Source organism: Drosophila elegans, unplaced genomic scaffold (genome assembly GCF_018152505.1).
Source record: "Drosophila elegans isolate 14027-0461.03 unplaced genomic scaffold, ASM1815250v1 contig_208, whole genome shotgun sequence".
NCBI lineage: Eukaryota > Metazoa > Arthropoda > Insecta > Diptera > Drosophilidae > Drosophila > Drosophila elegans.
This window is the reverse complement of record NW_024545578.1, coordinates 5,408,384-5,434,335: the sequence shown is the minus strand read 5'-3', so window position 1 is coordinate 5,434,335 and position 25,952 is coordinate 5,408,384. Positions and strand designations below refer to the sequence as shown.

The 25,952-nt window shown below is 43.1% G+C and overlaps 5 protein-coding genes across 5 annotated transcripts; 3 read left to right on the top strand and 2 right to left on the bottom strand.

Moving 5' to 3' along the window:
- The first annotated feature begins 1,265 nt into the window (after nt 1-1,265).
- LOC108145622 lies at nt 1,266-2,803 on the top strand. The gene has a single exon (XM_017271158.2). The coding sequence runs from the start codon at nt 1,326-1,328 to the stop codon at nt 2,772-2,774; it is 1,449 nt and encodes a 482-aa protein (XP_017126647.1). The 5' UTR covers nt 1,266-1,325; the 3' UTR covers nt 2,775-2,803.
- Nucleotides 2,804-4,419: 1,616 nt separating this feature from the next.
- Nucleotides 4,420-5,562, top strand: LOC108145778 (glycine-rich protein 3). Its single transcript, XM_017271348.2, has 2 exons — nt 4,420-4,753; nt 5,191-5,562. Exons 1-2 carry the CDS (start codon nt 4,498-4,500, stop codon nt 5,274-5,276), a joined length of 342 nt encoding a protein of 113 aa, XP_017126837.1. The 5' UTR covers nt 4,420-4,497; the 3' UTR covers nt 5,277-5,562.
- Nucleotides 5,563-12,364: 6,802 nt separating this feature from the next.
- Nucleotides 12,365-18,557, top strand: LOC108146294 (extensin-1). Its single transcript, XM_017272239.2, has 4 exons — nt 12,365-12,476; nt 12,563-12,674; nt 16,331-16,393; nt 16,453-18,557. The coding sequence occupies exons 2-4, from the start codon at nt 12,666-12,668 to the stop codon at nt 18,283-18,285; spliced, it is 1,905 nt and encodes a 634-aa protein (XP_017127728.1). The 5' UTR covers nt 12,365-12,476; nt 12,563-12,665; the 3' UTR covers nt 18,286-18,557.
- Nucleotides 18,558-19,768: 1,211 nt separating this feature from the next.
- On the bottom strand, nt 19,769-21,475 carry LOC108145621 (endochitinase A). The gene is made up of 2 exons (XM_041708414.1): nt 21,439-21,475; nt 19,769-21,369 (listed from the first exon to the last, which is right to left on the bottom strand). The coding sequence occupies exons 1-2, from the start codon at nt 21,439-21,441 to the stop codon at nt 19,906-19,908; spliced, it is 1,467 nt and encodes a 488-aa protein (XP_041564348.1). The 5' UTR covers nt 21,442-21,475; the 3' UTR covers nt 19,769-19,905.
- Nucleotides 21,476-23,008: 1,533 nt separating this feature from the next.
- On the bottom strand, nt 23,009-24,917 carry LOC108146295. Its single transcript, XM_017272241.2, has 2 exons — nt 24,838-24,917; nt 23,009-24,731 (listed from the first exon to the last, which is right to left on the bottom strand). The coding sequence occupies exons 1-2, from the start codon at nt 24,838-24,840 to the stop codon at nt 23,130-23,132; spliced, it is 1,605 nt and encodes a 534-aa protein (XP_017127730.1). The 5' UTR covers nt 24,841-24,917; the 3' UTR covers nt 23,009-23,129.
- Between the last annotated feature and the right edge of the window lie 1,035 nt (nt 24,918-25,952).

Sequence of the window (25,952 nt, the reverse complement as noted above, 5' to 3'; positions counted from 1 at the left end):
GTATGTGTGGTTTTCTTTAAACACTTTTAAAATGTTTATTTGCAACTATTTCCAAAACACTCAAAATTACATTTTGTTATCAATTTTGATGTTTTATTTATTATACATCGTTTGAAGTTTATTTTCATCAAAACGGGTTTTAATTTTATTATGAAACCGCTTTGAAAACATTGAGCATACAATTTTACTGCCAGTTTTAATTTAATGTTTTAATAAAACTGAACTTTGGAGAGAATAACATTCCATAAGCTAGCTATATTTATGCCTTTTCCTAGTGGCCAATAAAAACCTATTTTTAATGAGTTCTTGAACCAAATATTTGTTACTAATAAGTAATAAATTTATTTTGTTTTACCTTTATGTGGCTAGTTCTACTATTAATCAAAGAAGAACTTTTTCCCATTTAAATTAAATTTATTTTGTTTCAATTAAAATAAGCTCTAAAATAAGTAACATTCAATGATCTAGCTTTATTTGGCAATTTATGCTTTTAACCTATAAAACGAAAGAATTTGGTTCCCATTCCTGATCAAAAATAACAACATTTGGCGTATAAAAAGTTAATGAATGAATTAATTATTCCTATTATATATTCCCACCGCTGCATACCAAAGTAGCTTATAAATCATAGCCATGTAAAGATCCTATTATTCCCGAAATGTGGAAGACACGCAAATTAAATGGCCAGTGCATAAATTATTTCACCGTTTGGTTTGCCTTTCGCCCAAATGACACAAATACATATCGGTATCAGTGGATCTGGCTCTGGCTCTGGCGAAGTTCAAGTTGAGGGTCAAGCAGCGGGCGCTAATGAGATTCGAGACCGCGAAAATAAAAACACTTACCAACACGATCGAAAACTGAATTGGAAACTAGTTTCTGCAGAGGAGCCAGAAAGTTGCAGTGTGTGGTGCGCGTATGCAAAGTGGGTTTCTAAAGCGAAACGAGGCTTAAAGCTGCGACGTTGACCAGTTATAACACTGGACGTTGAACGCTGCAATCTGCAACCTGCAACTGGCAACCAGCAAACAGCAACTTGCAACGTCACTCGGCTGGCCAGTTTCGCTTTCATTTGCTGCCGAAGCAAACAAACGAGCGATGACGACGCCGATGACGACTCCAAAGACATCTATCTCGTCACGAAAGAAAGAAAGAAAGAAAGGCTTGCGGCGATCAAACTGGAAAATGGGGAAAAACGTCGAGGAAATTTTATAAAGACCCAATGATAGCACACTTGCTGCACAGTTGTCGGTCGGCCGTCGAACGCGAAAGTGAAAAGTTGCATTTCCCCGACCTTGGGATAGTGTGCGATAGTAAAAGTGGCAATGGCAGTGCTCAGGATTTGCGCGCTACTCCTCCTGTACTCGCAATTAAGTCAGGCGATCAAAGTGGATAGTCTGGGGAGGGATGGAACTCCTACTAGCAGTTCTCCAAGTCCCCCCGTTTATAGAGTGTCTAAGCCCGAGCCCAAGCAGCCCGAAAACCGAGTGCCCCCACATCTGCAGGACATTCGACCTGGCTATGTGGACGACGATGCCGGGGATGTGATCAGGATCATTGAGCCACCTCAGCATTTCCAGCAGCTAAAGCGCCTGCGGCAAAGGCAACCCACCAATCCACCTGTGGTCTGGGAACAACCCAGAAAACTGTCCTCTAACAGAGCTAAAATCATACCCCAAAGAGACCTGCTCACTCAGGAAACTCAAGTTCAGAATGCCCCCAATCAGCTGCAAATTCCCGTGGAAATCCTTGCTTCTGTGCGTAAAACAGAGCGTTTGTTGCAGCGCCACAGACACAAGTTGCCATTGGTGAGGCAACGTCATGTTCAGCGACAAAGTCACACGTTGATAACCCAAAAAACGTTGGAGCAGCAGATCTACCATCGTGGCCAACAGCAAAGGCTAAGAGCGGTGCTGAGTCGCAATCAGGAGCACAAGAGGAGTAAAAGAAATAGGAGGCAAGTTCCGGAGAAGAAAAGGGAAACTTATGATGTGCAAAAGGGTTTGAAACTGGTGGCTCACATTGGGGATTTGTTGAAAAATGCCACACAATATTTGCCCGACGAGGGTGAAACCGCCAATGAGGTGAAGAGGTCACCAATATGCAGCAATGCCACCAACTGCGACCATCGGCGACGTCGCCAAAGACTTTTCAAACAGCGAGCCAAGTCAGCAGAGCGGGAAAAATTGAAAGAGAGGCGGCGACACTTCCGCAACGAGGCATTAACTTCCACAGAGGCGACAATAACAACTACCACTGGCAAATCGGTGTTTTCAAGTGCCAATTCAATTGCGGAAACTTCCGCAACTCCGCTGGCCAGTCGCCTGCTCAATTCACGCAAATCCAAATCCACATCCGAATCCAAATCACCAAATAACAACCGCAACTTGGGCCGCAGCGATGACTCCATACTCTATGCGGATGTAATGACGAATATACGCAATTTGTGGCAGGAGCACGATCTGTTGGCGGGACCCAAGTTTATTGGCCCCAGTGAAGTGGCCAACAACACGGACTATCGCGCCTTGGACGTGTATCTCAAGGACCTGGATGACTTGGCCAAAAAGCTGCCCACTGTGGCCCCCATAACTGGCCTGAATCAAGAGGAACTGCAGAGGGCCACTCCCACGCCCAGTTGGTATCTGATAAACTCAGAGGGCGGCATCTACGAGACCCGACTGGACAGTCAAACCAAGCCTTCCTCATCGCTTTTCCATCGATTTCCCGACATGCCCAGCCAAAATCAGAGTGTGTCCACATTGGACTACGAGTAATCCGTCCTCTTCGCGTGCTTAACTAGTTGTTATTTATTTATTTACAAAGAATAAAGTATTATTACAGAATCAGAAGAACCTTATGTGTTAATATTTGACCCATAGTAAAAAAAATCTTTTAAGAATATTTGTAAGGTAAGTTTTCATGTTTTCAGAAAAGCTAATTCAAATCTTATTTTTGTTAATATTTTAAAAATTTTGATAGGCAATTTTAAAAATAAGTTTCAACTTTGTATGTGCTTATATTTATACTATAATTTTAGAAATGTTTTAAAAAAGCTTTAGTGGCTAAATTGTTGATTTTTTTAGGGCTTAAATCTCATTTCTGATAATATTTTTAGTTGTTAATCTTGTTTTAATCCTGATATTATTTCTGTTACTATTTATAATATTTTCATAGCTAATATTTTGGGACCATACCAGTATGCTTAAAGTTTTCATTTGCTTTTCTAAGCTCGCATTTTCTAAATTGTTTTTATTCGTTGAATTTTTGATTACATTCTCGTATATATTTTCATTCCACGAACTTTGTAATTATTTACAAATAATAAGGTACTAGCCCTGGAACTCTTCACCTCACCTCTTTCAATGCCACATCTTTGGGGGGATTCTTGATGGGCAACCAAGCATTTAACTTGGCTAATTACAACAGCTCCCAACTCAAGTCACAAGTTCTTGGCTAATGCGGCAATTTAGATAAGCCCAAACTGGCAATTAGCCCCGAGTTTCAACTTCAGCTTCAGCTTTGGCTGGCAAACGTGCGAAACGCATTGTCCCAAGCCCTGACCCCGCCTAACATGCAAAGTTGTGAGAAGATTTTCGGCAATTAACTGGAGGTGCGGTTAACTCAGATGAAGCGGAAGAAAATACTGGTGACCTCTATTACAGGGGAATTAGATCTCAAAGATCTCACAGATCACTCGCATCCCTCACCCAGATGATACTAGTTTGGTCTCTTAGTTAGCTAATTTTGTGGGTCTTCCATACCTGTATTCTTGGAACATTTTCATTTCCACATTCGTTTTTTGGCTACTAAACCAAGTCCGACGTTTTTTGGGCGGCATTTTTTTTTTTTATGGGATTAGAATGTTGTCCAGCCACTTTGTCAAAGAATTATTTAATTTATAGAGCGTGTGTTGGCTTTTTATGATTATTATTTTTGTGTGTTGGCGGGGCGAAAGATAAATTAGAGTGGAACGATATCGTAGGGTAGAGAAATCGGTCCACATTATGTAAGCAAATGGATTCCTGGCCTTTATCGAAAAGAAGAGGGGCACTGCCCATTGCGACATTGACCCCACTGATCACAGACGAAGTGGGCGGAGCGGGCGGTGGGTGGCAAGCGAAAAACAAGCAAACATAAGTTGGCCCAAAGCATTGTAATTAGCAGTCGGTCATGCAAGAAATGGAAGCCGAAGCCTCCCCCCCTGGCCAATTCATTGATGTTTCGTTTCGGTGGGGTTTTCTTTCGGATTGTTAGAAGCACACGCAGCTAGAGTCGCCCAAATTGGAGGGGGAAAAGCGTTTTTCGCTTAGACAATTGTTTTGTCGCTGCGCATTGATGGCAATGGCTGGCGTTGCAAGAATCGCTATTGGCCATTATAAAAGCCCGCTGCACGATCCCAGAGTCAGTCAGTCAGTTGTTGTAAGCCCCGAGTGGCAATTCCCAACTCGTTGTAAGCCCAAAGGAAATCCGCAAAAGTACACTCAAGTACTCGCCAAGATGTTCCAAGCCAAATCCGTTTGCCTCCTGCTCGCCCTCTGCCTCTTGGCCTTTATTTTGTCCGGATCTGAGGCCGTGCCACGCCCACAGGAGGGTCGGGAGGAGGGCGGCGACCAGGAGGCCAACGTGGAGGCCGAGGAGAAGGATCTGGAGGGAGCCGCCTCCTTTGGATATGGATACTACTCATCGCCCTACCTGGGAGGCTACTACGGCGGCGGATATTGGCCGCATTACAGCGGTAGCTACTACGGAATTGGTAAGTTATCTTTGTTCATAAGGAATTGCTAGGACAAGTTGGGAAAATAAAGAATTGAAACACATCCTACTTTGATAGTTTGTAGTGTTAAATAGTAGATAGATTCACTGGATTAGATATCTCGTAAAAAATTACTTGTTAAATTTCAAAGTTTAATTGAAAGTTCCGCATTACAGCTATAGCCACACTAAATTGGTAAGACAAGTTTGAAGAACAATGAGTGGGAACACATCCTGCAAGGATAATGTTTGGTGTTAAACAATAGATAGATTTATTTATTATTTATACCTTAAAAATCTAATTAAATACTTTATAGTAGAAGATTTATTGCATAAAAGATTGGTAAAATAGAAGCACTTAAAATTTGTTGAACTTTAAGAAAGAATTTATTTAAAATTTAATAAAATACTAATAATACTTGTTAAATCCATCCTTAGGCTATCCCTACTATGGAGGCTACGGTGGTTACGGTGGCTACTACGGACACCATGGACTCCATGGACACTATGGCCACTACTTCTGAGAAGGAATATTAGCCTTAACACAAAAAACAAATCGTTTCCAGCCTCAGTAGAACTGCATTAGCACTAGACATCTGCCAACACTAGCTCGTTTAGAAAGAAATAAGTAGCGAAATAGAAGCCGACAAAGATATCATTAATAGCAATAGCCAGCACTAGCCTCAATTGCCAGACGATGCGTTCTTGACCGAATGGCAAACAGATTAACTGCACTGCCCCCTTTGTGCGAGGATAATTGCTTCAATTAAGCAGAAAATCACAAAAAAAGAGTACAACCATCTTAATATTACATAAATAAATGTTATACTTTGTACAAATTAATGCCTGCGTGTTTGATGGCTACCGTTGATTGTTTTAATTTTACTCTTAGCTCGGCTTGCTCGTTATTTTATGCCATCGTAAAAAAGTTTAGACACGTCAATCACATGGAAGCGCCCACCTAATTTGCAATTCAAATGGAGCCAACCAAACATTGGCTTTATATCGCTGGCCTAATCTAATTAATAGGGGTTTTATTTCAGAAGCAAATTAACTGTACAAATTGGAAAGAACTGAAGCAAAGTTCAGCCATAAATGGACAGCAATAAACGGCAGAAAAGTACGAGTTTGCTTCGGATACTTGACTCCTGTTGTTCCACACCGCGTATGCGTAATTTATGAGTGGAATACCATAAATCGCATAAATCGCATCAGACGAGCGGGCATTGTGTGTAAGCCAAGTGTCTCGGATTCTCAAAACAAACCCGCTTTAAGACAATTTGTCTTGATCGGATTTTGACAGGCAACAATCGGATATTGGAAGTCGCCAGACATCAAGACAGCAGACTAAAAGGTCACGGAAGTGACGGACAATGGACATCGAAGATTAACGGCGGTGCTGGTGCGACAATAATCGTTTGATTTCACAGAGGAACCTTTGCATAAATTTAGTCACTGATCTAAGGCCAATCGGTAGCCGAGAAACGAAATTCTCCAATTGACCTCTGCATTGAAACTTTTCTTCTTGGCTTACAAACGTCAACATCAAGAACGTTTCATCTATCTTCGAATCGTACTCAAAATTCGATGGCCAGACAATAATAGCGTTAAATTGGTTATTAAAAGATCGTTTAGCATTTCATTGTTGATCTGAAGCGTGACTAAGCTCGAAATATTGCTTAAATATGATTATTATTTATTCATCAATCTGAAATGACTCACTTAAAGATATCTTTAGGAAATCTTGCCAAAATAGACGCAAAACTTGTTTTAATTAGACTTGGGAGAATTTTGTCTGGTCGCTTTGCTCTTGTGGCTAAATAAATTAAGTCAGCTGACGCTAACACCGACATTCATTGCACTTTCTCACAGTCACGAAGTTTTGCCCACTGGAATCTCTAGATCATTTCGTTTTCTAGGCTAATAAATCAGTAAGCAATAGAGCAAAAAAATATCAGCTAATTGATTGTTTGTTTTAGTTGATTTTACCGAAAGATCGTTGATGTTTTTTCCCTATTTATAACTTTCATTAGCCGAAAACCAAGTTATTTAAACTCATTGAAAATTCGTGCCCCATTGTTAAATAGAAAAACCATTGGAATTTATCCATGGTCTTCTTTGTTGTTTTTTTTTCAGCTGAGTTATTGTATCTTGCTTGATATTTAATTTGGGCAGCGGACACTCGAGTTCAAGTGCACTAAATGAGAGAAGAAGAGCACAGTGTTTCGTGTTTTAAAAGACTTGGGCACATTTGTAAATAAACTATTGAGGGTAAGAAAAAACTTTATCTTATAAAGTGATTTATAAATAAATAACTATGATATTGAAATAATGATTAGCCTTGAACATAGTTAGCTGTAAGTAAAACTTTTGTTTTTTAACCTGTTCAGACCTTTATTTTATTTTTGCCCCACTGTTCAATCAGCATATTTATTTGTGATTACAAAAAAAAAAAAAAACGATATAGTAATTTGATTGGTGTCCGAGTGTTTGCTTGTTCAGCCATGCGTGGGTCGCTTTATATCTCAATTTGATGCTAAGGCGATCATCATTAGCGGACTATGTGGAGACTGCATTCACAATGCAGTCAGCACTTGATACGATAATAATTTCAGTAAAGTAAATTATCAATCTATATGCCGATGGCATTAATTCCCTGTATCCGTCAGCAAGAGGGCTTAAAGGTGTCGCAATCTGGCTTCAGCAAGCAGCAGGCGCTTTGAGAAGTTCCTGCTGCGACAGGTTCGTGTCTTAAGTCTTTCGTCTTTCGTGGAATTAACTTGTCAAGCACGTATTATTTCAGGTTGAACAACAATCCCCATCCGCAATGTTGTGGCAGTCCCGGGTAAAGGCAGTCCATTCTTCCTTGCCACCAAGGTCGCTGCGGCTTAAACGCACTTGAACCCTTAATGCACTGAAAAAATTGAATTGGTTTCTTTAAAGATTAAAAAAAATATATTTAAAATGTTCTTTAATTTGATTTGTTGATGAATAAATTATGGTTTTATTGTTATAAAAAAAGAAAATATAGGTATATGATTAAGGATTTTTACCTTATGGTAAGGCAATTTTTTTTTTAAATGAAAGGTATAAACACCAAAGACATTAGAATGTAATAGATGTTTTGCCTAAAAATAACTAAAAGCAATGCATTTTTGCTAATATCAGATTAGGTATTTTTTTCTGCGCTGGCATCCTGGTGCTGGCCCTCAAAATTGGCCATTGAACTTGCGGCCAAACTAGTTTTCCCCCAGCTTCTTATCGTTTTTGGTGGCAGCTGCTGGCGTGGCTTTTGCGGTTGAGTGGCGAGAGTCGAGGCGACTTGGCCGGATTGTAATGGTAAGCATTTTGCATACCAAAGGCATTAAAGCCGTTCGGCTTTGACCTTGCCCAATCCGATCTTCGCGTAGGTGAATAGAGCACAGCAGGGTGTACCTTAATGTGTGTGGCATGCTCGACTTGGCAAGAGGCAAGGGCAATCAATTGTGGCAGACCCACCGAAAAGTCCGCTCCAAATGCAACCGACCAGAAACATAAACGAAACCGAATAAAGAGAATTTTCTAGGCTTGGAGACTCTGTTCGTTATTTAATTTCCAGTCAAGCTCTTTAATTAGCTGTTAACTTCCGCAACATTTGTGCCAAAGAACGCTTGTCTTGCCAAAAATACAAAATAAAACAGAAAAATAACAGATCCAAGTATTTATTCGTTGTGGGTGCGATCAATGGCTGAAAGTGATTTATGAACGCCTGCTGAGCCATAAATATTTATGGCAATTGTTTCGCTTCGATTTGCCAAGCCGTTTTAGGCTTTAATTAAAGTGCTTAGTACTGGGAACTAGTCTACGAACTCTCAACTGTCGGAAACGACTCTCTGCCCAAAAAAAATCATAGGTTTCCATTAGCTGCAGCCAAGTGCTGACAGGAAGTTCTCATCTCTCGGTTCTAGCCATGAATTATGACCAAAATTGACCAAGTCTGCGTGCAAGCGAGCGAAGCGAGAAGCTTCAGCGTTTTTAGAAAGGCGAAACCGAAATGGAAATCGAAATCCTGTGCCACTAAGGTCACATTCTGGCCCGATCAAGAACCCGTTCCCAGTCACTTCCTCCTTTGTAACAGGATCAGCTTGGGATTCCGCTCCATGTGCTGGCCATTAAGCGGGTATTCTGGTTCTCAGATCGCACATCTCCATGCCTCGACGACCTTGAGACGAGAGTGCAAAAAATCTGTTCAGATGTTCGCTGTGTAGGTTGCAATTAAGCTGAACTTGTTATGGTCGCCGGTTTCACTTCGGCGGTTGCTCACCGCCGTTGGCTTTATGACCGAAAAAATTGTGCTTAATGAAAAAACGAACCGACGCCCCATCCATCTCCCCCCACTTTCAGCTAATCGCTTTGAAAGTTGTTATAAATTTGTCACTTAAATTCATTACAACGATTGGATCCATTGTCACTCGCGTAATTAGATATTGATGAATGGACCTTTGTGGGTGGTTCACTGTAACGGGCGGAGTACATAAGCTTTTCTGAGGACTTGGTAAGTAAAATATATATTTTTTTATAACTAGAACTAGTTGATTTGACCTTGACTTGTGACATTTCATTTCCTTTATTCTCGTTTTATTACTTGCTAAATTATTTCTTTTGTTTGGGAACTCTAAAAATATTACTAATTTATATTCGAGTTATTGCGACGAAAATGAAATTTAAGTAAGCCTGAGAATTCATTAATTTTATACTCTTATTAAATTGTTAATTGCTAATAAATGTGACATTTATATTGAAATAAAACTTTAATTTTAAATAACTTTTTATTTTAAAACGTTGCCCTTTTTTTTGCAATATAAAATAATATTATCTCGTAAATTTAACATATTCATTTATTAAGTGTATCAAAAGTTTTGGCTTCAGAAATTTATGTCTTTGATTCGTCATGCGGGATTGTTAATATATTCGCGAATAATTTGTAGCAGTTCGATTTATACAAGTAGTAAACGTTAAGTATTTTAAAACACACATTTCGTGAACCTGTGAAATAAATCTAGCTTAAATTTAATTAGTTCGTGTTGTGTCATTTACCTTTCGGTTTTTATTTATAGCCCACCTCGTCTCCTAAATTAAAGAGTATGACAAGCTGCGCCTTCTTGAGTTTTACTTTCATTTGTCATATTTGATTGTTTATTTATTTGTGAGTATTTTGTATCAATTCGATTGGTACAAGTGCTAAAGCGCCCTGAGGTTTAATGAACTGTTGGCGGATTTGTTTTGGGTGAAAACCATTGGGACTGAATCACCTGCTGATTATTATTGTTGGTTGTTGGTTTTATGAGCGTTTACCTTGCGGTTGTCGGTGGCGAATCATTTGTATGCCATGGGCGAAATTGTCCCAGCGAAATGCATAAAAACTTCAGCTGGCTTATGTATATTATTTATGATTGTACTCTAGTGAATCTCAATCAGGTTCTGGCCACATCCTAGTTGCAATCATAATAATCCCTGCTAATATATTATTCGATTTCGAAGCTCTAGAGAATCTGAAAGTTTGCAATCAAAAGCTTAACATTCTCGAGATGCTAAAAAGTTGTTAGTGGCTGTTAGTTTTAGTGCTAAGCCGCTTAAAGCGAATAGAATTTCCAGTTATCCACGCAAATCTAGTAGAACTTCGGCGGAAACTCGACTCATCTGTGGCAGCCGTCGATCATCTCTGCTCTAGCTCTCTAAGTTTTAATTATCGGCTGGCTATAAACGATTTCAGTTCAGTTCAAGTTGTTAATGGCATTTCATTATGTATGTTTCATACTCGTAGTTTTGAAAGTTGAAATACTTGAGTCGAATCAAATGGTTGTTGTACACAACGCATCTTGTACGGGTATCTTCCGGTTTTCGTTCGATTTATGATTATTATTAATAATTGAATTTCTATTTGTTCGACGAGCCGCGAACATAGACCAGCATCTTTTTGTGGTTTTGTTTCGCTCGCAGGGTTTCTTTGTTTAGTTTTTCTTTTTTGGGTATTAGTGCTTAATTTAATGGAATCAACAATGGAAACCGTTGCTTGATCGATTGTCTAATTTGTCAGCCAAAGGATTAGTACGAGAATCAACATTAATAAGCCATTAAAAGCGGCATGAACAAGGTTTTGCCCCCACCTTCCCTTTCGATCGCAAAAGGGTGCAGTTCCGCTTGATTGATGAAATAAAGCCGAAGCTATCAGATCGCTTTTCACACTTTTGGCCAGCTCCACTTCTACTACTACTTCTACTTCCACTCCGCTGGGGTTCTTTTCCCCGTCATTTAAGTTAACTGCCAACTAAGGTCATTCAACAACCCAAATAAAAGCAAATCAAAACAGCTTCAAGTTTGGATTTTGGGAGTTCTTTTTGCACTTCGATCGATATAAAATCAATGAAGGTCATCGCATCCCAACTTAACTCACTTCAAACGGTAGCAAAACTGCAAGGCAAAATTTGGGCACGCTTGCAACTAGTTTTCGGAAGTTATAAAAAAGGTTTTCTTATTGGGAGTTATAGACAGCAATCAGTTTTTTGGTACGACTTTGATATGCGTTGCCATTATTTTTGTTTTTTTTTAAGATCACTCATTTATTTAATATATAATATACATAAAAATGATTTCTGTTGGTAATTAAACATTTAAATTAAACATAACTCCTCTATCTTTTTTAACATAGTTGTTAAATAGCCCACATAAATTGTATTTATTTATAAGCTTCAGATTTCCTGAGTCATAAGTTATAACAATAACAAATAAACTGATATCTGTTAACTTATGATATTAAGAAATTTTTTTATGAAGTCAATATATCTAAAAATAATAACACACAAGAAGTTTTATATCAATTGTAAATTATATGCTTTTTCTTTACCGATATTGTTTAAAATTACCAACCATTTAACTTTTTATTTCGATTATTTTACTCGACTTTGGAAGTTAAGTCTTTTAAGTTTCTTTCTTTTTTATCTTCCCTTTATCTGCCCAAATAATTTTCGAACTTTCAACCTTTTCTTTTACTCTTGTTTTTTTATTTTATTTCAGCACTTAAGTCTCATGAGTTTCTTAATTTTGTATAAACTTAGTCAAAGGATCCTTTGGCGTTCCCAGTTAATTTTGTAAATTATCAGCACTTTGAACTTTCCTTTTTCTTTTTTTTAAATGTAATTATTTCTCAGCTCAAGCACTGTAACTACCCAAGGTCGTCTCATTGCTACTTTTGGCGCATAATGATGGCAATTTGAGGGCCAATTTGTGGCTTCTTCTGCAGCTCGCAAAGCCATTGCTTAGTCAAATATTTTAAAGCCAAGGGGGCGGAGCTCTTCAATCGATTAGCACCCTGAAGACCGGCTAATTGTGGGCACGCACGAAGCTGAAGCTCTAGTTCCGAGTGCCAAACCATCACAGGTGGTCTGCAGACTCAGTCTCGAACTAAGTCCCACCTGGAGAAAAATCGATCGGCGGTACGAGGTATGCTTGTTGGCACTGCACTGCGAATGCGTGGCGGCAGCCGAGCGGCTCGGTCGGCCCTCCTCGGCAGCGGAGACTGAGAAGTCTTATAAATACGCCGGGCGTCGGCGCAGTTTTTGTTATTTGAACTTCAAATTTGCTCGAGATCGCTTCGTCTCGCGCATTCGGCCGCTAGCGAAACGCGCGCGTTTTCTTAGCGTTTTCTGAACCGCCTGCCTTGAAGCGGCGATTTTGTGTGCTTACAAGTGGGTAGCTGTTTGCCATAAACAGAGTGACTTCTATATAGAACACTTTTGGATGTAAATAAAGTGTGTTCGCAAATATATTTTAGGTGCTGACGCAAGTGCTGTTGATCATATCCAATCCAATCCAATCCAATCCAATCCAAGCCGAATTGAATCGAAAAACGCGCTGTGTTGCATCACGAGTCGAGAATGAAGATGGTGAGTGTGGTTGGCAGTGCGAAACGAGTGCACCGCAATGTGCGAACAATCAGGCCATAATCGTAACATTGTCGCGGCTAGAATCCCAGAAATATTCACACTTTTTTGAGGTGCAGTTGAATGTTAGTTTACTGCACTCTATTGCAGCCAGCAGCTTTGCAGCTTTTTCAGCAGCTCGGCAGTTGGCCTGCTGGCATCCCATGAGTTGTCTGTCAAACAAAATTGCCCAACGCCAAAGAGTTTCTAAAAAGCGACAGCGACGAAAAACAAACAAACTAACAAAAACAGAAACAGAAACAGAAACTGAAACGACTCCGCGCACTCCACTCGAGTGGAGGAGTCGCATGGTAAATTTGCATAAATGGCGCTACAATTGAAGAAAATCGGTACAAGTACAAATAAAATAACAGAAAACAGCTGGCAGCAGTCATCAGTCAGAGACGAAGACGAAGACGGAGACTTACACAGAAAAAATAGGTTCATTATCAGTAGGATACTAATTGAATTGGAAATGAACTTAAATTAAATTTATCCTTGTCTTTTTGTTTTTCACACAATTGAATAATAAAATGGGAATAAACATTATCTCAATATTTATTTGACTAAGTCGCGTACCTATCATTAATTTCATTTTGATTTAAATGTTATCCATTTGTTATTCGATTTAAAAATGAAAAATTGTTTTTTTGTGCAGTTCATCAGAGTTCAGCATTATACATTTTTTTCCAATGAAATCATAAATTACTTTTAAAAGTATCAATTCATAAAAAGACAATTGCTTATCTATCTAATTCTTAATAAATTATCAATTCATTTAGTCTTTTTGTACAATCAGTTGCGTTGTTGGTTCTTTTAAATTTCAACTGCCTCTAATTTCATATTTCAATATCATTTAAAATGTAAGTAAAATACTTTGAGTACTGATTAATAGATTCTCCAAGTACACGTATATGTTTTAAATTTAACATTATATTTTTTTGATTATTTCGAAATTCTATTTGTTATTAAGAATTTAAGAACGGTCTTATGACTAATATTTATGACTAATATATATTTAAATGTAAGGAAATAATAAATAAATGTTATATTACTTTTCGTCTGTAGCAAACACATTTTCCTAGTTGTAAAATTCATTAAAATTTTAAAAATATAAATTTAATTATAAAGATGCATAGCAGGCTTACAATTTATAATCTATTTGATTTGATTTACCCAAAGAATGAATCACATTTTATTTTAAATACATTAAAGTTATTTGAGTCATTTATTTTAAATATATTTATGTGATTTTTACTTTTAAACATAAAAAATAACACAATGCTTACCCTTGTCCACATTTTCTTTCTGTGGAGACCTGCGGCAATGGTAACTGCATTGAGTGACTCCGCCGGCTCTAAAAAGCGAATCCGAATCCAAATGCGATTCCGCTGCCAATGACTGACTCACTCGAGGGCGACTCCGGAGTTGCGACCGGAAGCGCTCATAACCGACCGCTCTGCTCCGCCCTGCGCTGCGCTGCGTTGCTCTTCACGCATGCGCGTGTTCTTGGCCATTTCAAGAGCGGCTAAACGGGCCACGATATTTGGCAATCTGGGCTTTTGGCCGTTTGAGGCTAAGTCTACTGAATCTGAAGATGCTTGAATGAGTCAATGGGTGCCCAGAACCAGTGTTGAGCAAGCGCAATTAACGCCAAAAGCCAAGCGCCAAGCGAAAAACTGATTTCCCTCAAGGTCGTCACACTACATATAAATAGATGTGCTGGTGGCACTGGTTTTATGAGATTTCACACGCCTCAATTGTGACAATTAACGCCCCCCGTTTCATGGCATTTGTCGCCCGAATTCTCTATGGTTTTTTTTTTCTCACTTTTTGTCTGTAGCCAAGGAAAATGACTCGACATGATCGGAGCAGATTCAGATTCTGGGCGCACCTCGAGCGGCAGACCTCACCCACTTTACACACTCTTCAAGCCACACAGAATTATGCCACTCGAGATGACGCTGCACATTCGGTCAGGTATTTTGTAATGGGTGCTTTAATTACGAGCTTGTAGGTTTGTATGTTGAAACTTTCAATTAAGGTCAACAGGAAAACGAATATCGTTTGGGCCCAGTTTAATTTGGAGTAACAGAAATTAATGGTAGCCCCCCACTACCATCTTTGGCAGATTCTAAATGAATATTAAACAAGCAGAATCCGCCGAGTATTATTCATGTTATGCGACACCTTAATGCGTCACTCGGCCATAAAAAAACATTTCAACACAAAAACTTAATTGGGTTCTGACTTTAATGGACATACACATATCAACGCGAGTTGTCAACTAATAACGCAACCGAAACCCAAATTATACGCAGCTAGAGAACTAGTTTCGTGAGGTGGCTGCGATTCTTGCCACAAGTTGAAGGCAGATTGGCGAATCCGCTAGAATTTAAGGCCCGACAGCTGACAAGCCGCTTGAGTATCTCACAAGTGGCATTTTTCCATAGCGATTTATCAAAGAGCTGCTCAACAAAAAAACAAAAAACATAAGAAGAATCATAAATCCATAAGAACATTGCGTGGGTTGCTTTAAACTATTTCCATTTGATTGAGATGATCTCGCTGTTTGGCGCGGCTTTTGTTCCATTTTTTATATAATTTTTTTGTTTTTGGCTGCCAGCTATTGTCTCGATTCAATTAAGGTTTTGTTTTAATGAGCAGTCTTTAACGACTCTGACTTGAAGCGCACTCGTAGAAGCCGTTTAAGTTTATTTTTAGTTTTATTTCGCTCAAATTTATGTGTTTCAATTTGAGAAATGGAATTCCGGGTTCCAAAGATTGTCTTTTGCCACGAGATAAGAGTTTCTATTTCCTCTCTCTTAGTCTGTTATCTATAGCTTAATTAGTGCTCGGCAAATTGCTGGTTTTGTATTTACATAAATCGCGAGCGAGTGGAGGGATTTCCATCTAATTTGATTTTAGCATCTCCTCGAGTTTATCGAACCGGTCGGCGTGACTTTGCCATCAAGAAGAGGCAGTGTTTTGGCCTAGCCACGAGGCCATTCACACTTGCCAGTTATTTAGAACATTTCTAGGTGGTCCAGAATGAATACCTATATAGGCGCTTTGAAAAACCAATAGTCCAATGTCGAGTGGCAGATGCGCTGACCTTGACTCTGGGTGCTGCCCGCGGCTGCTACCAGTTTTTATTTAGTTTATTCCATTAGTTTAATGCAACCACCACATGCGGGTTGGGTGTAGGCCCGAAGTCACCGCCTCTGCCAATAATCAATCAATGCGCGGGCAATTAGCGCACAAAAAAGCGTTTAATTTGGCTGGCGACTTGTTAATCAATAATGTGCGTAGAGAGCCTTCAATGAACGTGACCTAACTGGGCTGCGAATTCGACACTACGAATTCTTTGCCAAAAACTGATGGTGTCAAAAGCTGACACGGACATTTGCCAAATTGTTGAGCCTTAATTATATGCGGAAATTTTCGATTCTCTGACGGCACTGAAAATGGCCATAAACGGCCGAGGCCCACGTAAATATTGTCAGTCACTTTGACTAAATATAAATGTCCAAGACTTTGATTTAAGACCATTAACGTTTTCGACAACCAATCACTGAACGATATCTCTTTTTTCTTCTCTGTTTTGTTTTCTTTTGCAGCAGCTTCGTGTGTTTAGCCTGGCTTTGATCGCCCTAAGCCAGAGCTACTTTGCCCAAGCCCAGGTAAGTCGTTGACATATCTCATTAATCTGGGCATGCTGAGCTAATTGAATTGTCCGCAGGGCTACGACTATCCCCAACCAAAGGTGCCCTTTAACGATGGATACTCGTACCCCCAGCCAGCGATTCCCTTCCCACCACCAGCCCCGAAAGCGGTCGTGAATAGTGGCTACTCCTACCCACAGCCAGCCATTCCGTTCCCACCACCACTGCCCAAATACACGCCGCCGGTGCAGCAGATCATTCCGCAGGAGCCCAAGCTGGTCAGTGGATACTCGTACCCCAAGCCAGCGGTTCCGTTCCCACCGCCCACGCAGCCACCACAAATCAGGGTGACCTCTCCACCGCCCACTAAAGGATACGCCTACCCCACGCCATCGATTCCTTTCCCACCACCCAGCATTCCACCACCTCAACCGAAGCAAGGATACGATTATCCCAAGCCCGTCGTTCCATTTCCACCACCAACGAATCCACCACCGCAGGTGAAACAGGGATACGACTATCCCAAGCCAGCCATTCCGTTCCCACCACCCACTGCTCCGCCACAGAAGTATCTGCCACCAGTGACCACCACTCCTGCTCCACCTCCGCCGACTGTGAAGTACCTACCACCACCGCAGGTCAAGCAGGGTTACGATTACCCGAAGCCAGCCATTCCATTCCCACCACCCACGAACCCACCACAGAAATACCTGCCTCCCGTCGTGCCCACCAGCCCACCTGTGCCCAAATACATTCCCCCACCCACTCCCACCTACATTCAACCACCGCCAAAGAAGCAGGGATATGACTATCCCAAGCCCGCCATTCCATTCCCACCCCCAACGGCGCCACCACAGAAGTACCTGCCTCCTGTGACCACAACTCAAGCGCCACCACCACCCAAGTATCTGCCACCACCTCAGGTGAAGCAGGGATACGATTACCCCAAGCCAACCATTTCATTCCCACCACCCACGGCTCCACCACAGAAATATTTGCCACCTGTAACCACAACTCAAGCACCACCACCACCCACAGTGAAATACCTACCTCCACCACAAGTCAAGCAGGGCTACGACTATCCCAAGCCCGCCATTCCATTCCCACCTCCCACGAATCCCCCACAAAAATACTTGCCACCTGTTGTGCCCACAACTCCGCCACAGCCAAAATACTTGCCGCCCGTAAAGCCGACCAGCCCGCCACAGCCAAAATACTTGCCACCTCCCCAGGCCAAACTGGGTTATGATTACCCCAAGCCTGCCGTTCCCTTCCCCCCACCCACTAACCCACCACAGAAGTATCTGCCACCTGTTGTGCCTACGACTCCACCGCAGCCCAAGTACTTGCCACCTGTGAAGCCAACAAAGCCACCGCAGCCGAAGTATCTGCCACCCCCGCAGCCCAAGTCGGGCTATGATTATCCCAAGCCGGCCGTTCCATTCCCACCACCCACTAACCCACCACAGAAATACCTGCCACCAGTGATCCCAACTTCACCGCCAGTGCCAAAATACCTGCCTCCCACAAACCCACCAACGCCCAAGTACTTGCCACCAGTCCAGGTAAAGCAAGGCTACGACTATCCCAAGCCCGCCATTCCATTCCCACCACCCACTGCACCGCCACAGAAGTACTTGCCACCTGTTACCACCACTCAAGCACCACCTCCACCACCACCGCCCACGGTGAAGTACCTACCTCCACCACAGGTGAAGCAGGGCTACGACTATCCCAAACCCGCCATTCCCTTCCCACCACCCACAAATCCCCCGCAGAAGTACCTACCTCCACCACAGGTGAAACAGGGCTACGACTATCCCAAGCCAGTCATTCCATTCCCACCACCACCCGCCCCAAAGTCCGAGGGCTATTCCTATCCGAAGCCGGCGATCGCCTTCGACTTCTGAAGCACCATCATCCGTCGATTGGCCACTCATCACTGATTAAATGACACAATAATTGCCTCTGTGTGCGCATAGTGATCCTTAGGAACGTACGAAATTGAATAATTGTAATTAACTGTAATATTTAATTTAATACTTATCTTTAATGATGTACCGGGTGTTTTGCCTGCGGACTCTCCAATCGAACTTAGTCATTAAAATATGTTTATTAAATTTATGTTTTAACGATTACGCAATGCTGCCGGAAATAAAAACGACAATGTGAATGTTTAAAATGATTTTTTCAGTTTGTTGAAAGGCAATGTATGGGTTTAAAGGAAGAGGTTTAAAACTCATAAACAAGATTTTGAAGATACACAAATAAACATAATGACATATTCAAAGACAGGAATGTAAACAACTAGGTTTTTTAATTATTTCAAACAAATGTCCAATGCCTGCATAAAAATGCCTATGAACAATATGCGATCAAAACTTAAAATGGTCAAAACCAGATTATAATCATCACGCCAGCCGAAAAGTATGCTACAAATGGGCGCCAAAAAGAATGCCAAAGACTTCGATTTGATAGCTTGAAAAGACAATGCAGTCTTTAAACAAAAAATTAATGTTAAATCATCAAACGAGTTTCTGCATCTTGCGATGAACTAGTTTTAAAAGCTCATTTATTGTCCATATAATAAATAAGGACTTTTGCTTAATAATCGCAAACGACGATGATCCTGATCACGAGAATGTATCCGTTATACGTTCAAATTAATAGTAAAAAATCTTGATGAAATTATGTTTACCATTAGAACAGCTTACGTTTTTAAAGGTAATGATTTTGTTTTTGCTTCTTTAATTTAATATATATATAGAATAAATATCGATAAAAGGATTTTTTCTGTCTGCTTTTTCAGTGTAGTGTATCTGAACTTTGAGGTGGCATTGGAAAGAAAAAGTGAAAGCGGTAGGAAGCAAGACGAAGCGAGACGATAGTTTAGTGGCAGCCGAAAAGATGCTCCGTAATCGGATTAATACTACAACTCGGGTGTTATCAATGTATTGCATAGACATGTCAAATTCGTCTCTGTTTACTAATTTTCGGTCCATTATTTTTGGCCAGTATCTTCTGTAACATTTGATTAGACACATTTCAAATTAACAGCTCAGCCGAAAAATATACTACACATTAAGGCCATAAAGTATGCCCCAAATGATCTAAGAGTTGGCTTTGAACTTGAAGCTTGAGACGACAATGCACTTGCTGAGCAAAAAATTAATTTCAGATCATTAAACGAGTTTCCGCATCTCGAACTGAACTAGTTTGCTTTCAGCCGCCGGATCGTCTCCGCTTGACGACAGCTCGGCGTTAATGCTAAATAATCGCCCGTTTTAATGGCCTAAGCTTTTTACTTAATTATGCAATATTATTGTTAAGCAAATAAGTGTGCTACCAGCAGCCATGTTTCCTGTTTGGGGAATATTAAATAAGGCAGTAGGATTATTTTTCAATATTTTTATTAATTATGACTTTCTCAATTTCGTTCCCAAACAACATCGGTCGTCAAGACCGAACAACCCAGAGTCAAATAAACAGGATTTGACTTGGTTTTGCTTGGGTGCGCTGACTATGAGCCTCTAGTAGCGGTGACGGCGGAGGACCACGCGACGCTGGGTCTTGTAGCGGTACCCATCGTTGGAGGAGAAGGAGTGGGCGGGCTCGGAGGCGGCGGTCTCGTAGCTCTCAGCGGGGGCGGAGTACGAAGCAGCTGGGGCGGAGTAGGAGGCAGCTGGGGCGGAAGCGGCTCCGGAGTAGTATTCGGGGGCCGAGTAGCTCTGGGCGGGTGCCGAGTAGCTCTGGGCGGGTGCCGAGTAGGACACAGCTGGGGCGGAGGCAGCAGCGGTGTAGGTCTGGGCAGGAGCGGAGTAGCTCTGAGCGGGAGCGGCATAGGAAACAGCTGGAGCGGAGGCAGCAGCGGTGTAAGTCTGGGCAGGAGCGGAGTAGCTCTGGGCAGGGGCGGAGTAGACTGGAGCGGGGGCAGAGGCTGCTGGGGGCAGGTAGTCGTTGGAGGGCAGGTGGCTCACATCACGGCGATGACGGCGCAGGACCACGCGCTTCTGGGTCTTGTAGCGGTATCCATCGTTAGAGGAGAAGGAGTGAGCGGGCTCGGAGGCAGCGGTCTCGTAGCTCTCAGCGGGGGCGGAGTAGGAGGCAGCTGGGGCGGAGTAAGAGGCAGCAGGAGCGGAGGCAGCAGCGGTGTAGGTCTGGGCAGGGGCGGAGTAGCTCTGGACAGGAGCAGAGTACACTGGGGCGGGAGCAGAGGCTGCTGGGGGCAGGTACTCACTGGTCGGGGCGGAGGCAGCACCCTGGAAGGGGGGCAGGTAGTCGTTGGAGGGGGCACCACGACGGTGACGGCGGAGCACCACGCGACGCTGGGTCTTGTAGCGGTATCCATCGTTGGCCGAGAAGGTGTGGGCGGGCTCGGAGGCGGCGGTCTCGTAGCTCTCAGCGGGGGCGGAGTAGGAGGCAGCTGGGGCGGAGGCAGCAGCGGTGTAGGTGGCAGCAGGAGCAGAGTAAGAGGCAGCTGGAGCGGAGGCAGCAGCGGTGTAGGTGGCAGCAGGAGCCGAGTAGGAGGCAGCAGGAGCAGCATAAGACACGGCTGGGGCGGAGGCGGCAGCAGTGTAGGTCTGAGCTGGAGCGGAGTAGCTCTGGGCAGGAGCAGCATAAGACACAGCTGGGGCGGAAGCGGCAGCGGTGTAAGTCTGAGCAGGAGCCGAGTAGGAGGCAGCTGGGGCAGCATAGGACACAGCTGGAGCGGAGGCAGCAGCCGAGTAGGTGGCAGCCGGAGCAGAGTAAGAGGCAGCTGGGGCGGCATAAGAGACGGCCGGAGCCGAGGCAGCAGCCGAGTAGCTGGACTCAGCGGGGGCGGAGTAGGAGGCAACCGGGGCCGAGGCCTCTACGCTGTAGCTGGCCGCGGGAGCGGAGTAGGAGGCCACCGGGGCGGAGGCGGCTCCATGGCGAGGAGGCAGGTACTGGCTGGAGGGCAGATGGCTCACATCGGCGGCCACGGCGGCTACGAAGGCGCAGAACAACAAGAGTTTCTGCAATGGAAGAGATGCCACAAATGGATTAGTATGTTATCCTGGTGAGGCACCAATCCTGGCTAGTACCATTTTGCTGGGTGCTCGGCTGTCCAGTTGATCGGAGAGTGCAAGTGGAAGTGATGCCTTCTGCCAGGTTCTGCCGCTTATTTATATGATTCTAATCAGCCGGCCTGCGGCAGGAAATTTGCATTTGGCTCTTTTAATTTATGAATTTGTATTTAGTGACACCGCCAAAAAACATATCCATTATAGTTTTGCAATCAGGTTTGCAACGGGTTTTGCGCTCTACGATACACTGTGCGCCGGGGTCTTCCCCCTTTAACCCCCAGCCCAAAACGGCCACTTAATATTTTTTAATATATATTTCGTTGATACTTAGTGGCCAAGATCAGGTTCCATTGTTCCCCCCATCCGCACTCGCCAATTTCTCCCAGGCCAACGCGTGCCGATTCTGATCGACTCCAGCTCAATTTGCTTAATTATCGATAATTATATTGCAGCTTAATCAACTAATACCTGATTGGGTTCTATGACTCCGGATCATAAAAGCAGATGCTCGATTGCGGAGCGGAGAAAAGGTCGCAAACAGTTGGTATAGAAGCGAAAAGCGAAATGACTGCCGAAAAAGGCAATCAAATTGCGGAAATAATCACAATCTCAATGCCGAAACAATAGATCTGACTGTCCAAGTCGATTGTATGTCAAAGCCTGAATGAAAACCTGAACAAAAGAACCGACTTTCGGAAAGAAACTCTAACACAGATCAAGTCTACAGAAACCAAACAATATACTAACCATAACTTAAAACAAGGTACTTATCGAATTTGCTTTTATAAAGAATTTAATAAAGTCATTTTAATGCTCGAACGCATAAAGAATAATAAGAAGTGTATCAAAGTTATCACATCATTTATGTTTTTTAACCTACTTAATTAATTTAGTTTTATAAATTAAATTAATTAGGGAAAAGATCGCAAAAAAATTTATTATATCAGTTTTTTTCAACAAAGTGTTGAATACATTGGATTTTGTACTTGTTTTCTAATGTACGTTAATAATTAAGGTTAATAGAGTTATATAAATTCTATCAATACAGTTATTTAGTGTAGATCCTTCAACGTTTATATGCTAATTCTTCAATTAACTAAAAATTATATTAATGAGACATTCTCTGCAAAGAAATATATATACCCAGTATTTTATAGGCAAGCGGTCTTTAAGCGTCAAGCAGGCTTGAACTTTTTGAAGATGAGAGTGCGGAAGCATTGACAGAAATAGATTCGGAATTAATTCGATTATATGTCAAGTTTACATTATTTGCCTAAGCCCACACTTTTATATCTATAATTAGATTGCTAAATTGATTGCCTCTGCAAACACTTATCTGCATTACTTATTAGCTTTGGTGAATCACGGTATAGGAAACTTTAATAAAGTGCTTAATACATTTATAAAATTTAAAGTTCTGCTTTATATAATTGTTATTTGTTTTTGTTTCATTTTGATTGAGGTTTCTTATACTCTCCTCATTTACAACAACATTTAATTGTTATATAAATTATACTTCCAAACACCCAAGATGCCTTCTTACTCTACCACTAGCTGCTTAGATTGCAAAAAAGAAACACACTTTTAATTTATGGATTCGTTATCGTATTATTGTATTTGTTTGAATGAAAAGGAGGTATTCTAATAGTAGGGCCTGCACTCCAAAATGAGCACAAATCGATCACCTAGTGAAGCCGTTATCGCATGGTTTAGTGGCGGCGGATCACAACGCGCTTGTGGGTCTTGTAGCGGTAGCCATCATCAGCCAGGACATGGGCGGGAGCCACCTCGACGGTGTTCTCCACGGGGGCCAGGTACTCGGCGGAGGGAGCGGCGACCTCCTGCACGGGGGGCAGGTACTCGTTGGACAGCTCGTTCACATCGCGACGGTGGCGACGGACAACCACACGCTTGTGGGTCTTGTAGCGGTAGCCATCATCGGCGAGAACGGTCTCGGGGGCAGCCTCAACGGGAGCCAAGTACTCGTTGGAGGGAGCGGCGACTTCCTGGACAGGGGGCAGGTACTCGTTGGACAGCTCGTTGACATCGCGACGATGACGACGGACAACCACGCGCTTGTGGGTCTTGTAACGGTAGCCATCATCAGCCAAGATAGTCTCGGGCTCAGCCTCAACTGCAGCGACCTCCTGGACAGGGGGCAAGTACTCGTTGGACAGCTCGTTCACGTCACGACGGTGGCGACGGTAGACCACGCGACGGTGGGTCTTGTAGCGGTAGCCATCATCAGCCAACTCATGGGCGGGCTCAGCCTCAACCTCGACGGGAGCGGGAGCGGCCAGCTGGACGGGGGCGGCGATCTGGACTGGAGCGGGAGCGGGGGCAGCAACCTGGACGGGGGCGGACACAGGGGGCAGGTACTCGTTGGATGGAGCGGCAGCCTGGACAGGGGGCAGGTACTCGTTGGAGGGCAGGTGGCTCACATCACGACGGTGACGGCGGACAACCACGCGCTTGTGGGTCTTGTAACGGTAGCCATCATCGGCGAGAACGGTCTCGGGGGCAGCCTCAACGGGAGCCAAGTACTCGTTGGAGGGAGCGGCGACTTCCTGGACAGGGGGCAGGTACTCGTTGGACAGCTCGTTGACATCGCGGCGGTGGCGACGGACAACCACGCGCTTGTGGGTCTTGTAACGGTAGCCATCATCAGCCAAGATAGTCTCGGGCTCAGCCTCAACTGCAGCGACCTCCTGGACAGGGGGCAGGTACTCGTTGGACAGCTCGTTCACATCACGACGGTGGCGACGGAGCACAACACGACGGTGGGTCTTGTAACGGTAGCCATCATCGGCAAGCTCGTGGGCGGGCTCAGCCTCAGCCTCAACTGGGGGCAGGTACTCGTTGGAAGGAGCGGCAGCCTGGACAGGGGGCAGGTACTCGTTTGACAGCTCGTTCACATCGCGACGGTGGCGACGGACAACCACGCGCTTGTGGGTCTTGTAACGGTAGCCATCATCAGCCAGGACAGTCTCGGAAGCAGCCTCAACTGGAGCCAGGTACTCGTTGGAAGGAGCCACGGCCTCCTGGACAGGGGGCAAGTACTCGTTGGACAGCTCGTTGACATCGCGACGGTGGCGGCGGAGCACCACGCGCTTGTGGGTCTTGTAGCGGTATCCATCAGCAGCCAGCTCGTGGGCGGGCTCGGCCTCAGCCTCCACGGGGGGCAGGTACTCGTTGCTGGGGCCAGCGATGATCTGCTGCTCCTGGACGGGAGGCAGGTACTCGTTGGAGGGCAGGTGGCTGACATCGGCAGCCACGGCTGCGATCACGGCGAAGGCGACCAGGAAGAGTTTCTGCAAGAAACAGTGGAGGGGAGGTAAGTGGTAAGTGGTACGTGGGCTTAGTCCTTCAGTGATGGCTCGATTGCAAAGCGTTGTCAGCCAGAGAGCTGGATCGTACCATGTTGTCCGTTGAGTTGCTTGTTCACAGCAGTAAAACTGAAACTCTAATGAGGAATACGCAGAACCTTTTGGTATTTATACAGATTCTCCGCTCTTCGCTGGCCATTACAGAGCTGGCTTTTTTGGCCCTCTGCCCGCAAAGACGTCGCTGCCGACGCGGGCGTCTGTAAATTCGCACGATTTCGGCTTTGGCTTTGGCTGCGGCTTTGTGGAGCTGCGGGTTCTAAGCCGCTCTTTTGCGGCTTAAACGCTGCTCGGCTAACACGATCGACGGCGGCTGCGACGCTTACATTCGCACAAACTCAAGCTCGCGAGCTGTTGATGGCTAAAAAAAAAGTTTAATGGCCAAAATCGTTCGCACGGATTCTCTTAATTGTTTTATTTAATCATATGCAAAAGATTTGATGGACATCCACGTTTTGGACAACTCGAGCGCGCGGACACACACATCAGTTCGCATAAACTTTGCTCTCTCATCTTGTTTACACCTCGTTGTATTTTGTATTTGTTTTCGCCTGCCTTGTTTCATTCAAGCCGCCGCTGTATTGCGCTCGATTAAAATTCAAATGATGAGTTATATGTTTCAATCAAATTCGCTCACTTCAATGGATTTGGAGCCCCAGCTGAAAGACGATTACTTTGATCGCAGCCTCTTCTCTTTGTGGCGATGTCGTCGCTGTTCATTAATCAAGAAAGAGGAACTGACCGAGCGAGGCATTCAATTTTTGGAAATATGATATAATTATGCATGATGCCTATGAATTGTTCAAGTTTGTAAACAGAATGCCGGATATTGTATTGAGAGCCATCGAGAGTACCCTCTTGTCGATTCTTAGAATAAATTATTTTAAACGGATGCAAGCTAAATCAGTTTGGTTTTATTCTAAAGAATTTTTAGAAACAATGACCCATATATTTCGAATAATTATACATTGACTAAAGAACAAATACATTTTATTCAATTCCGAAACTTCTTATAAGTTTAAGTTAAGTTAAGTTGTTATAACAACTTTGTCTATGCATTCAGTAAAAAAGCCAATAAATTATAAAAAAACAAATAATCAGCATACCTGCTTTGAATAATATAAATACATTTTTTCAAATATTATTAAG

Coding starts and splice junctions, on each gene's coding strand:
- LOC108145622 (XM_017271158.2), top strand. CDS start 1,326: ATGGCAGTGCTCAGGATTTGCGCGCTACTCCTCCTGTACTCGCAATTA.
- LOC108145778 (XM_017271348.2), top strand. CDS start 4,498: ATGTTCCAAGCCAAATCCGTTTGCCTCCTGCTCGCCCTCTGCCTCTTG. Junction 4,754..5,190: donor CGGTAGCTACTACGGAATTG/GTAAGTTATCTT, acceptor ATCCATCCTTAG/GCTATCCCTACTATGGAGGC.
- LOC108146294 (XM_017272239.2), top strand. Junction 16,394..16,452: donor GCTACTTTGCCCAAGCCCAG/GTAAGTCGTTGA, acceptor AATTGTCCGCAG/GGCTACGACTATCCCCAACC.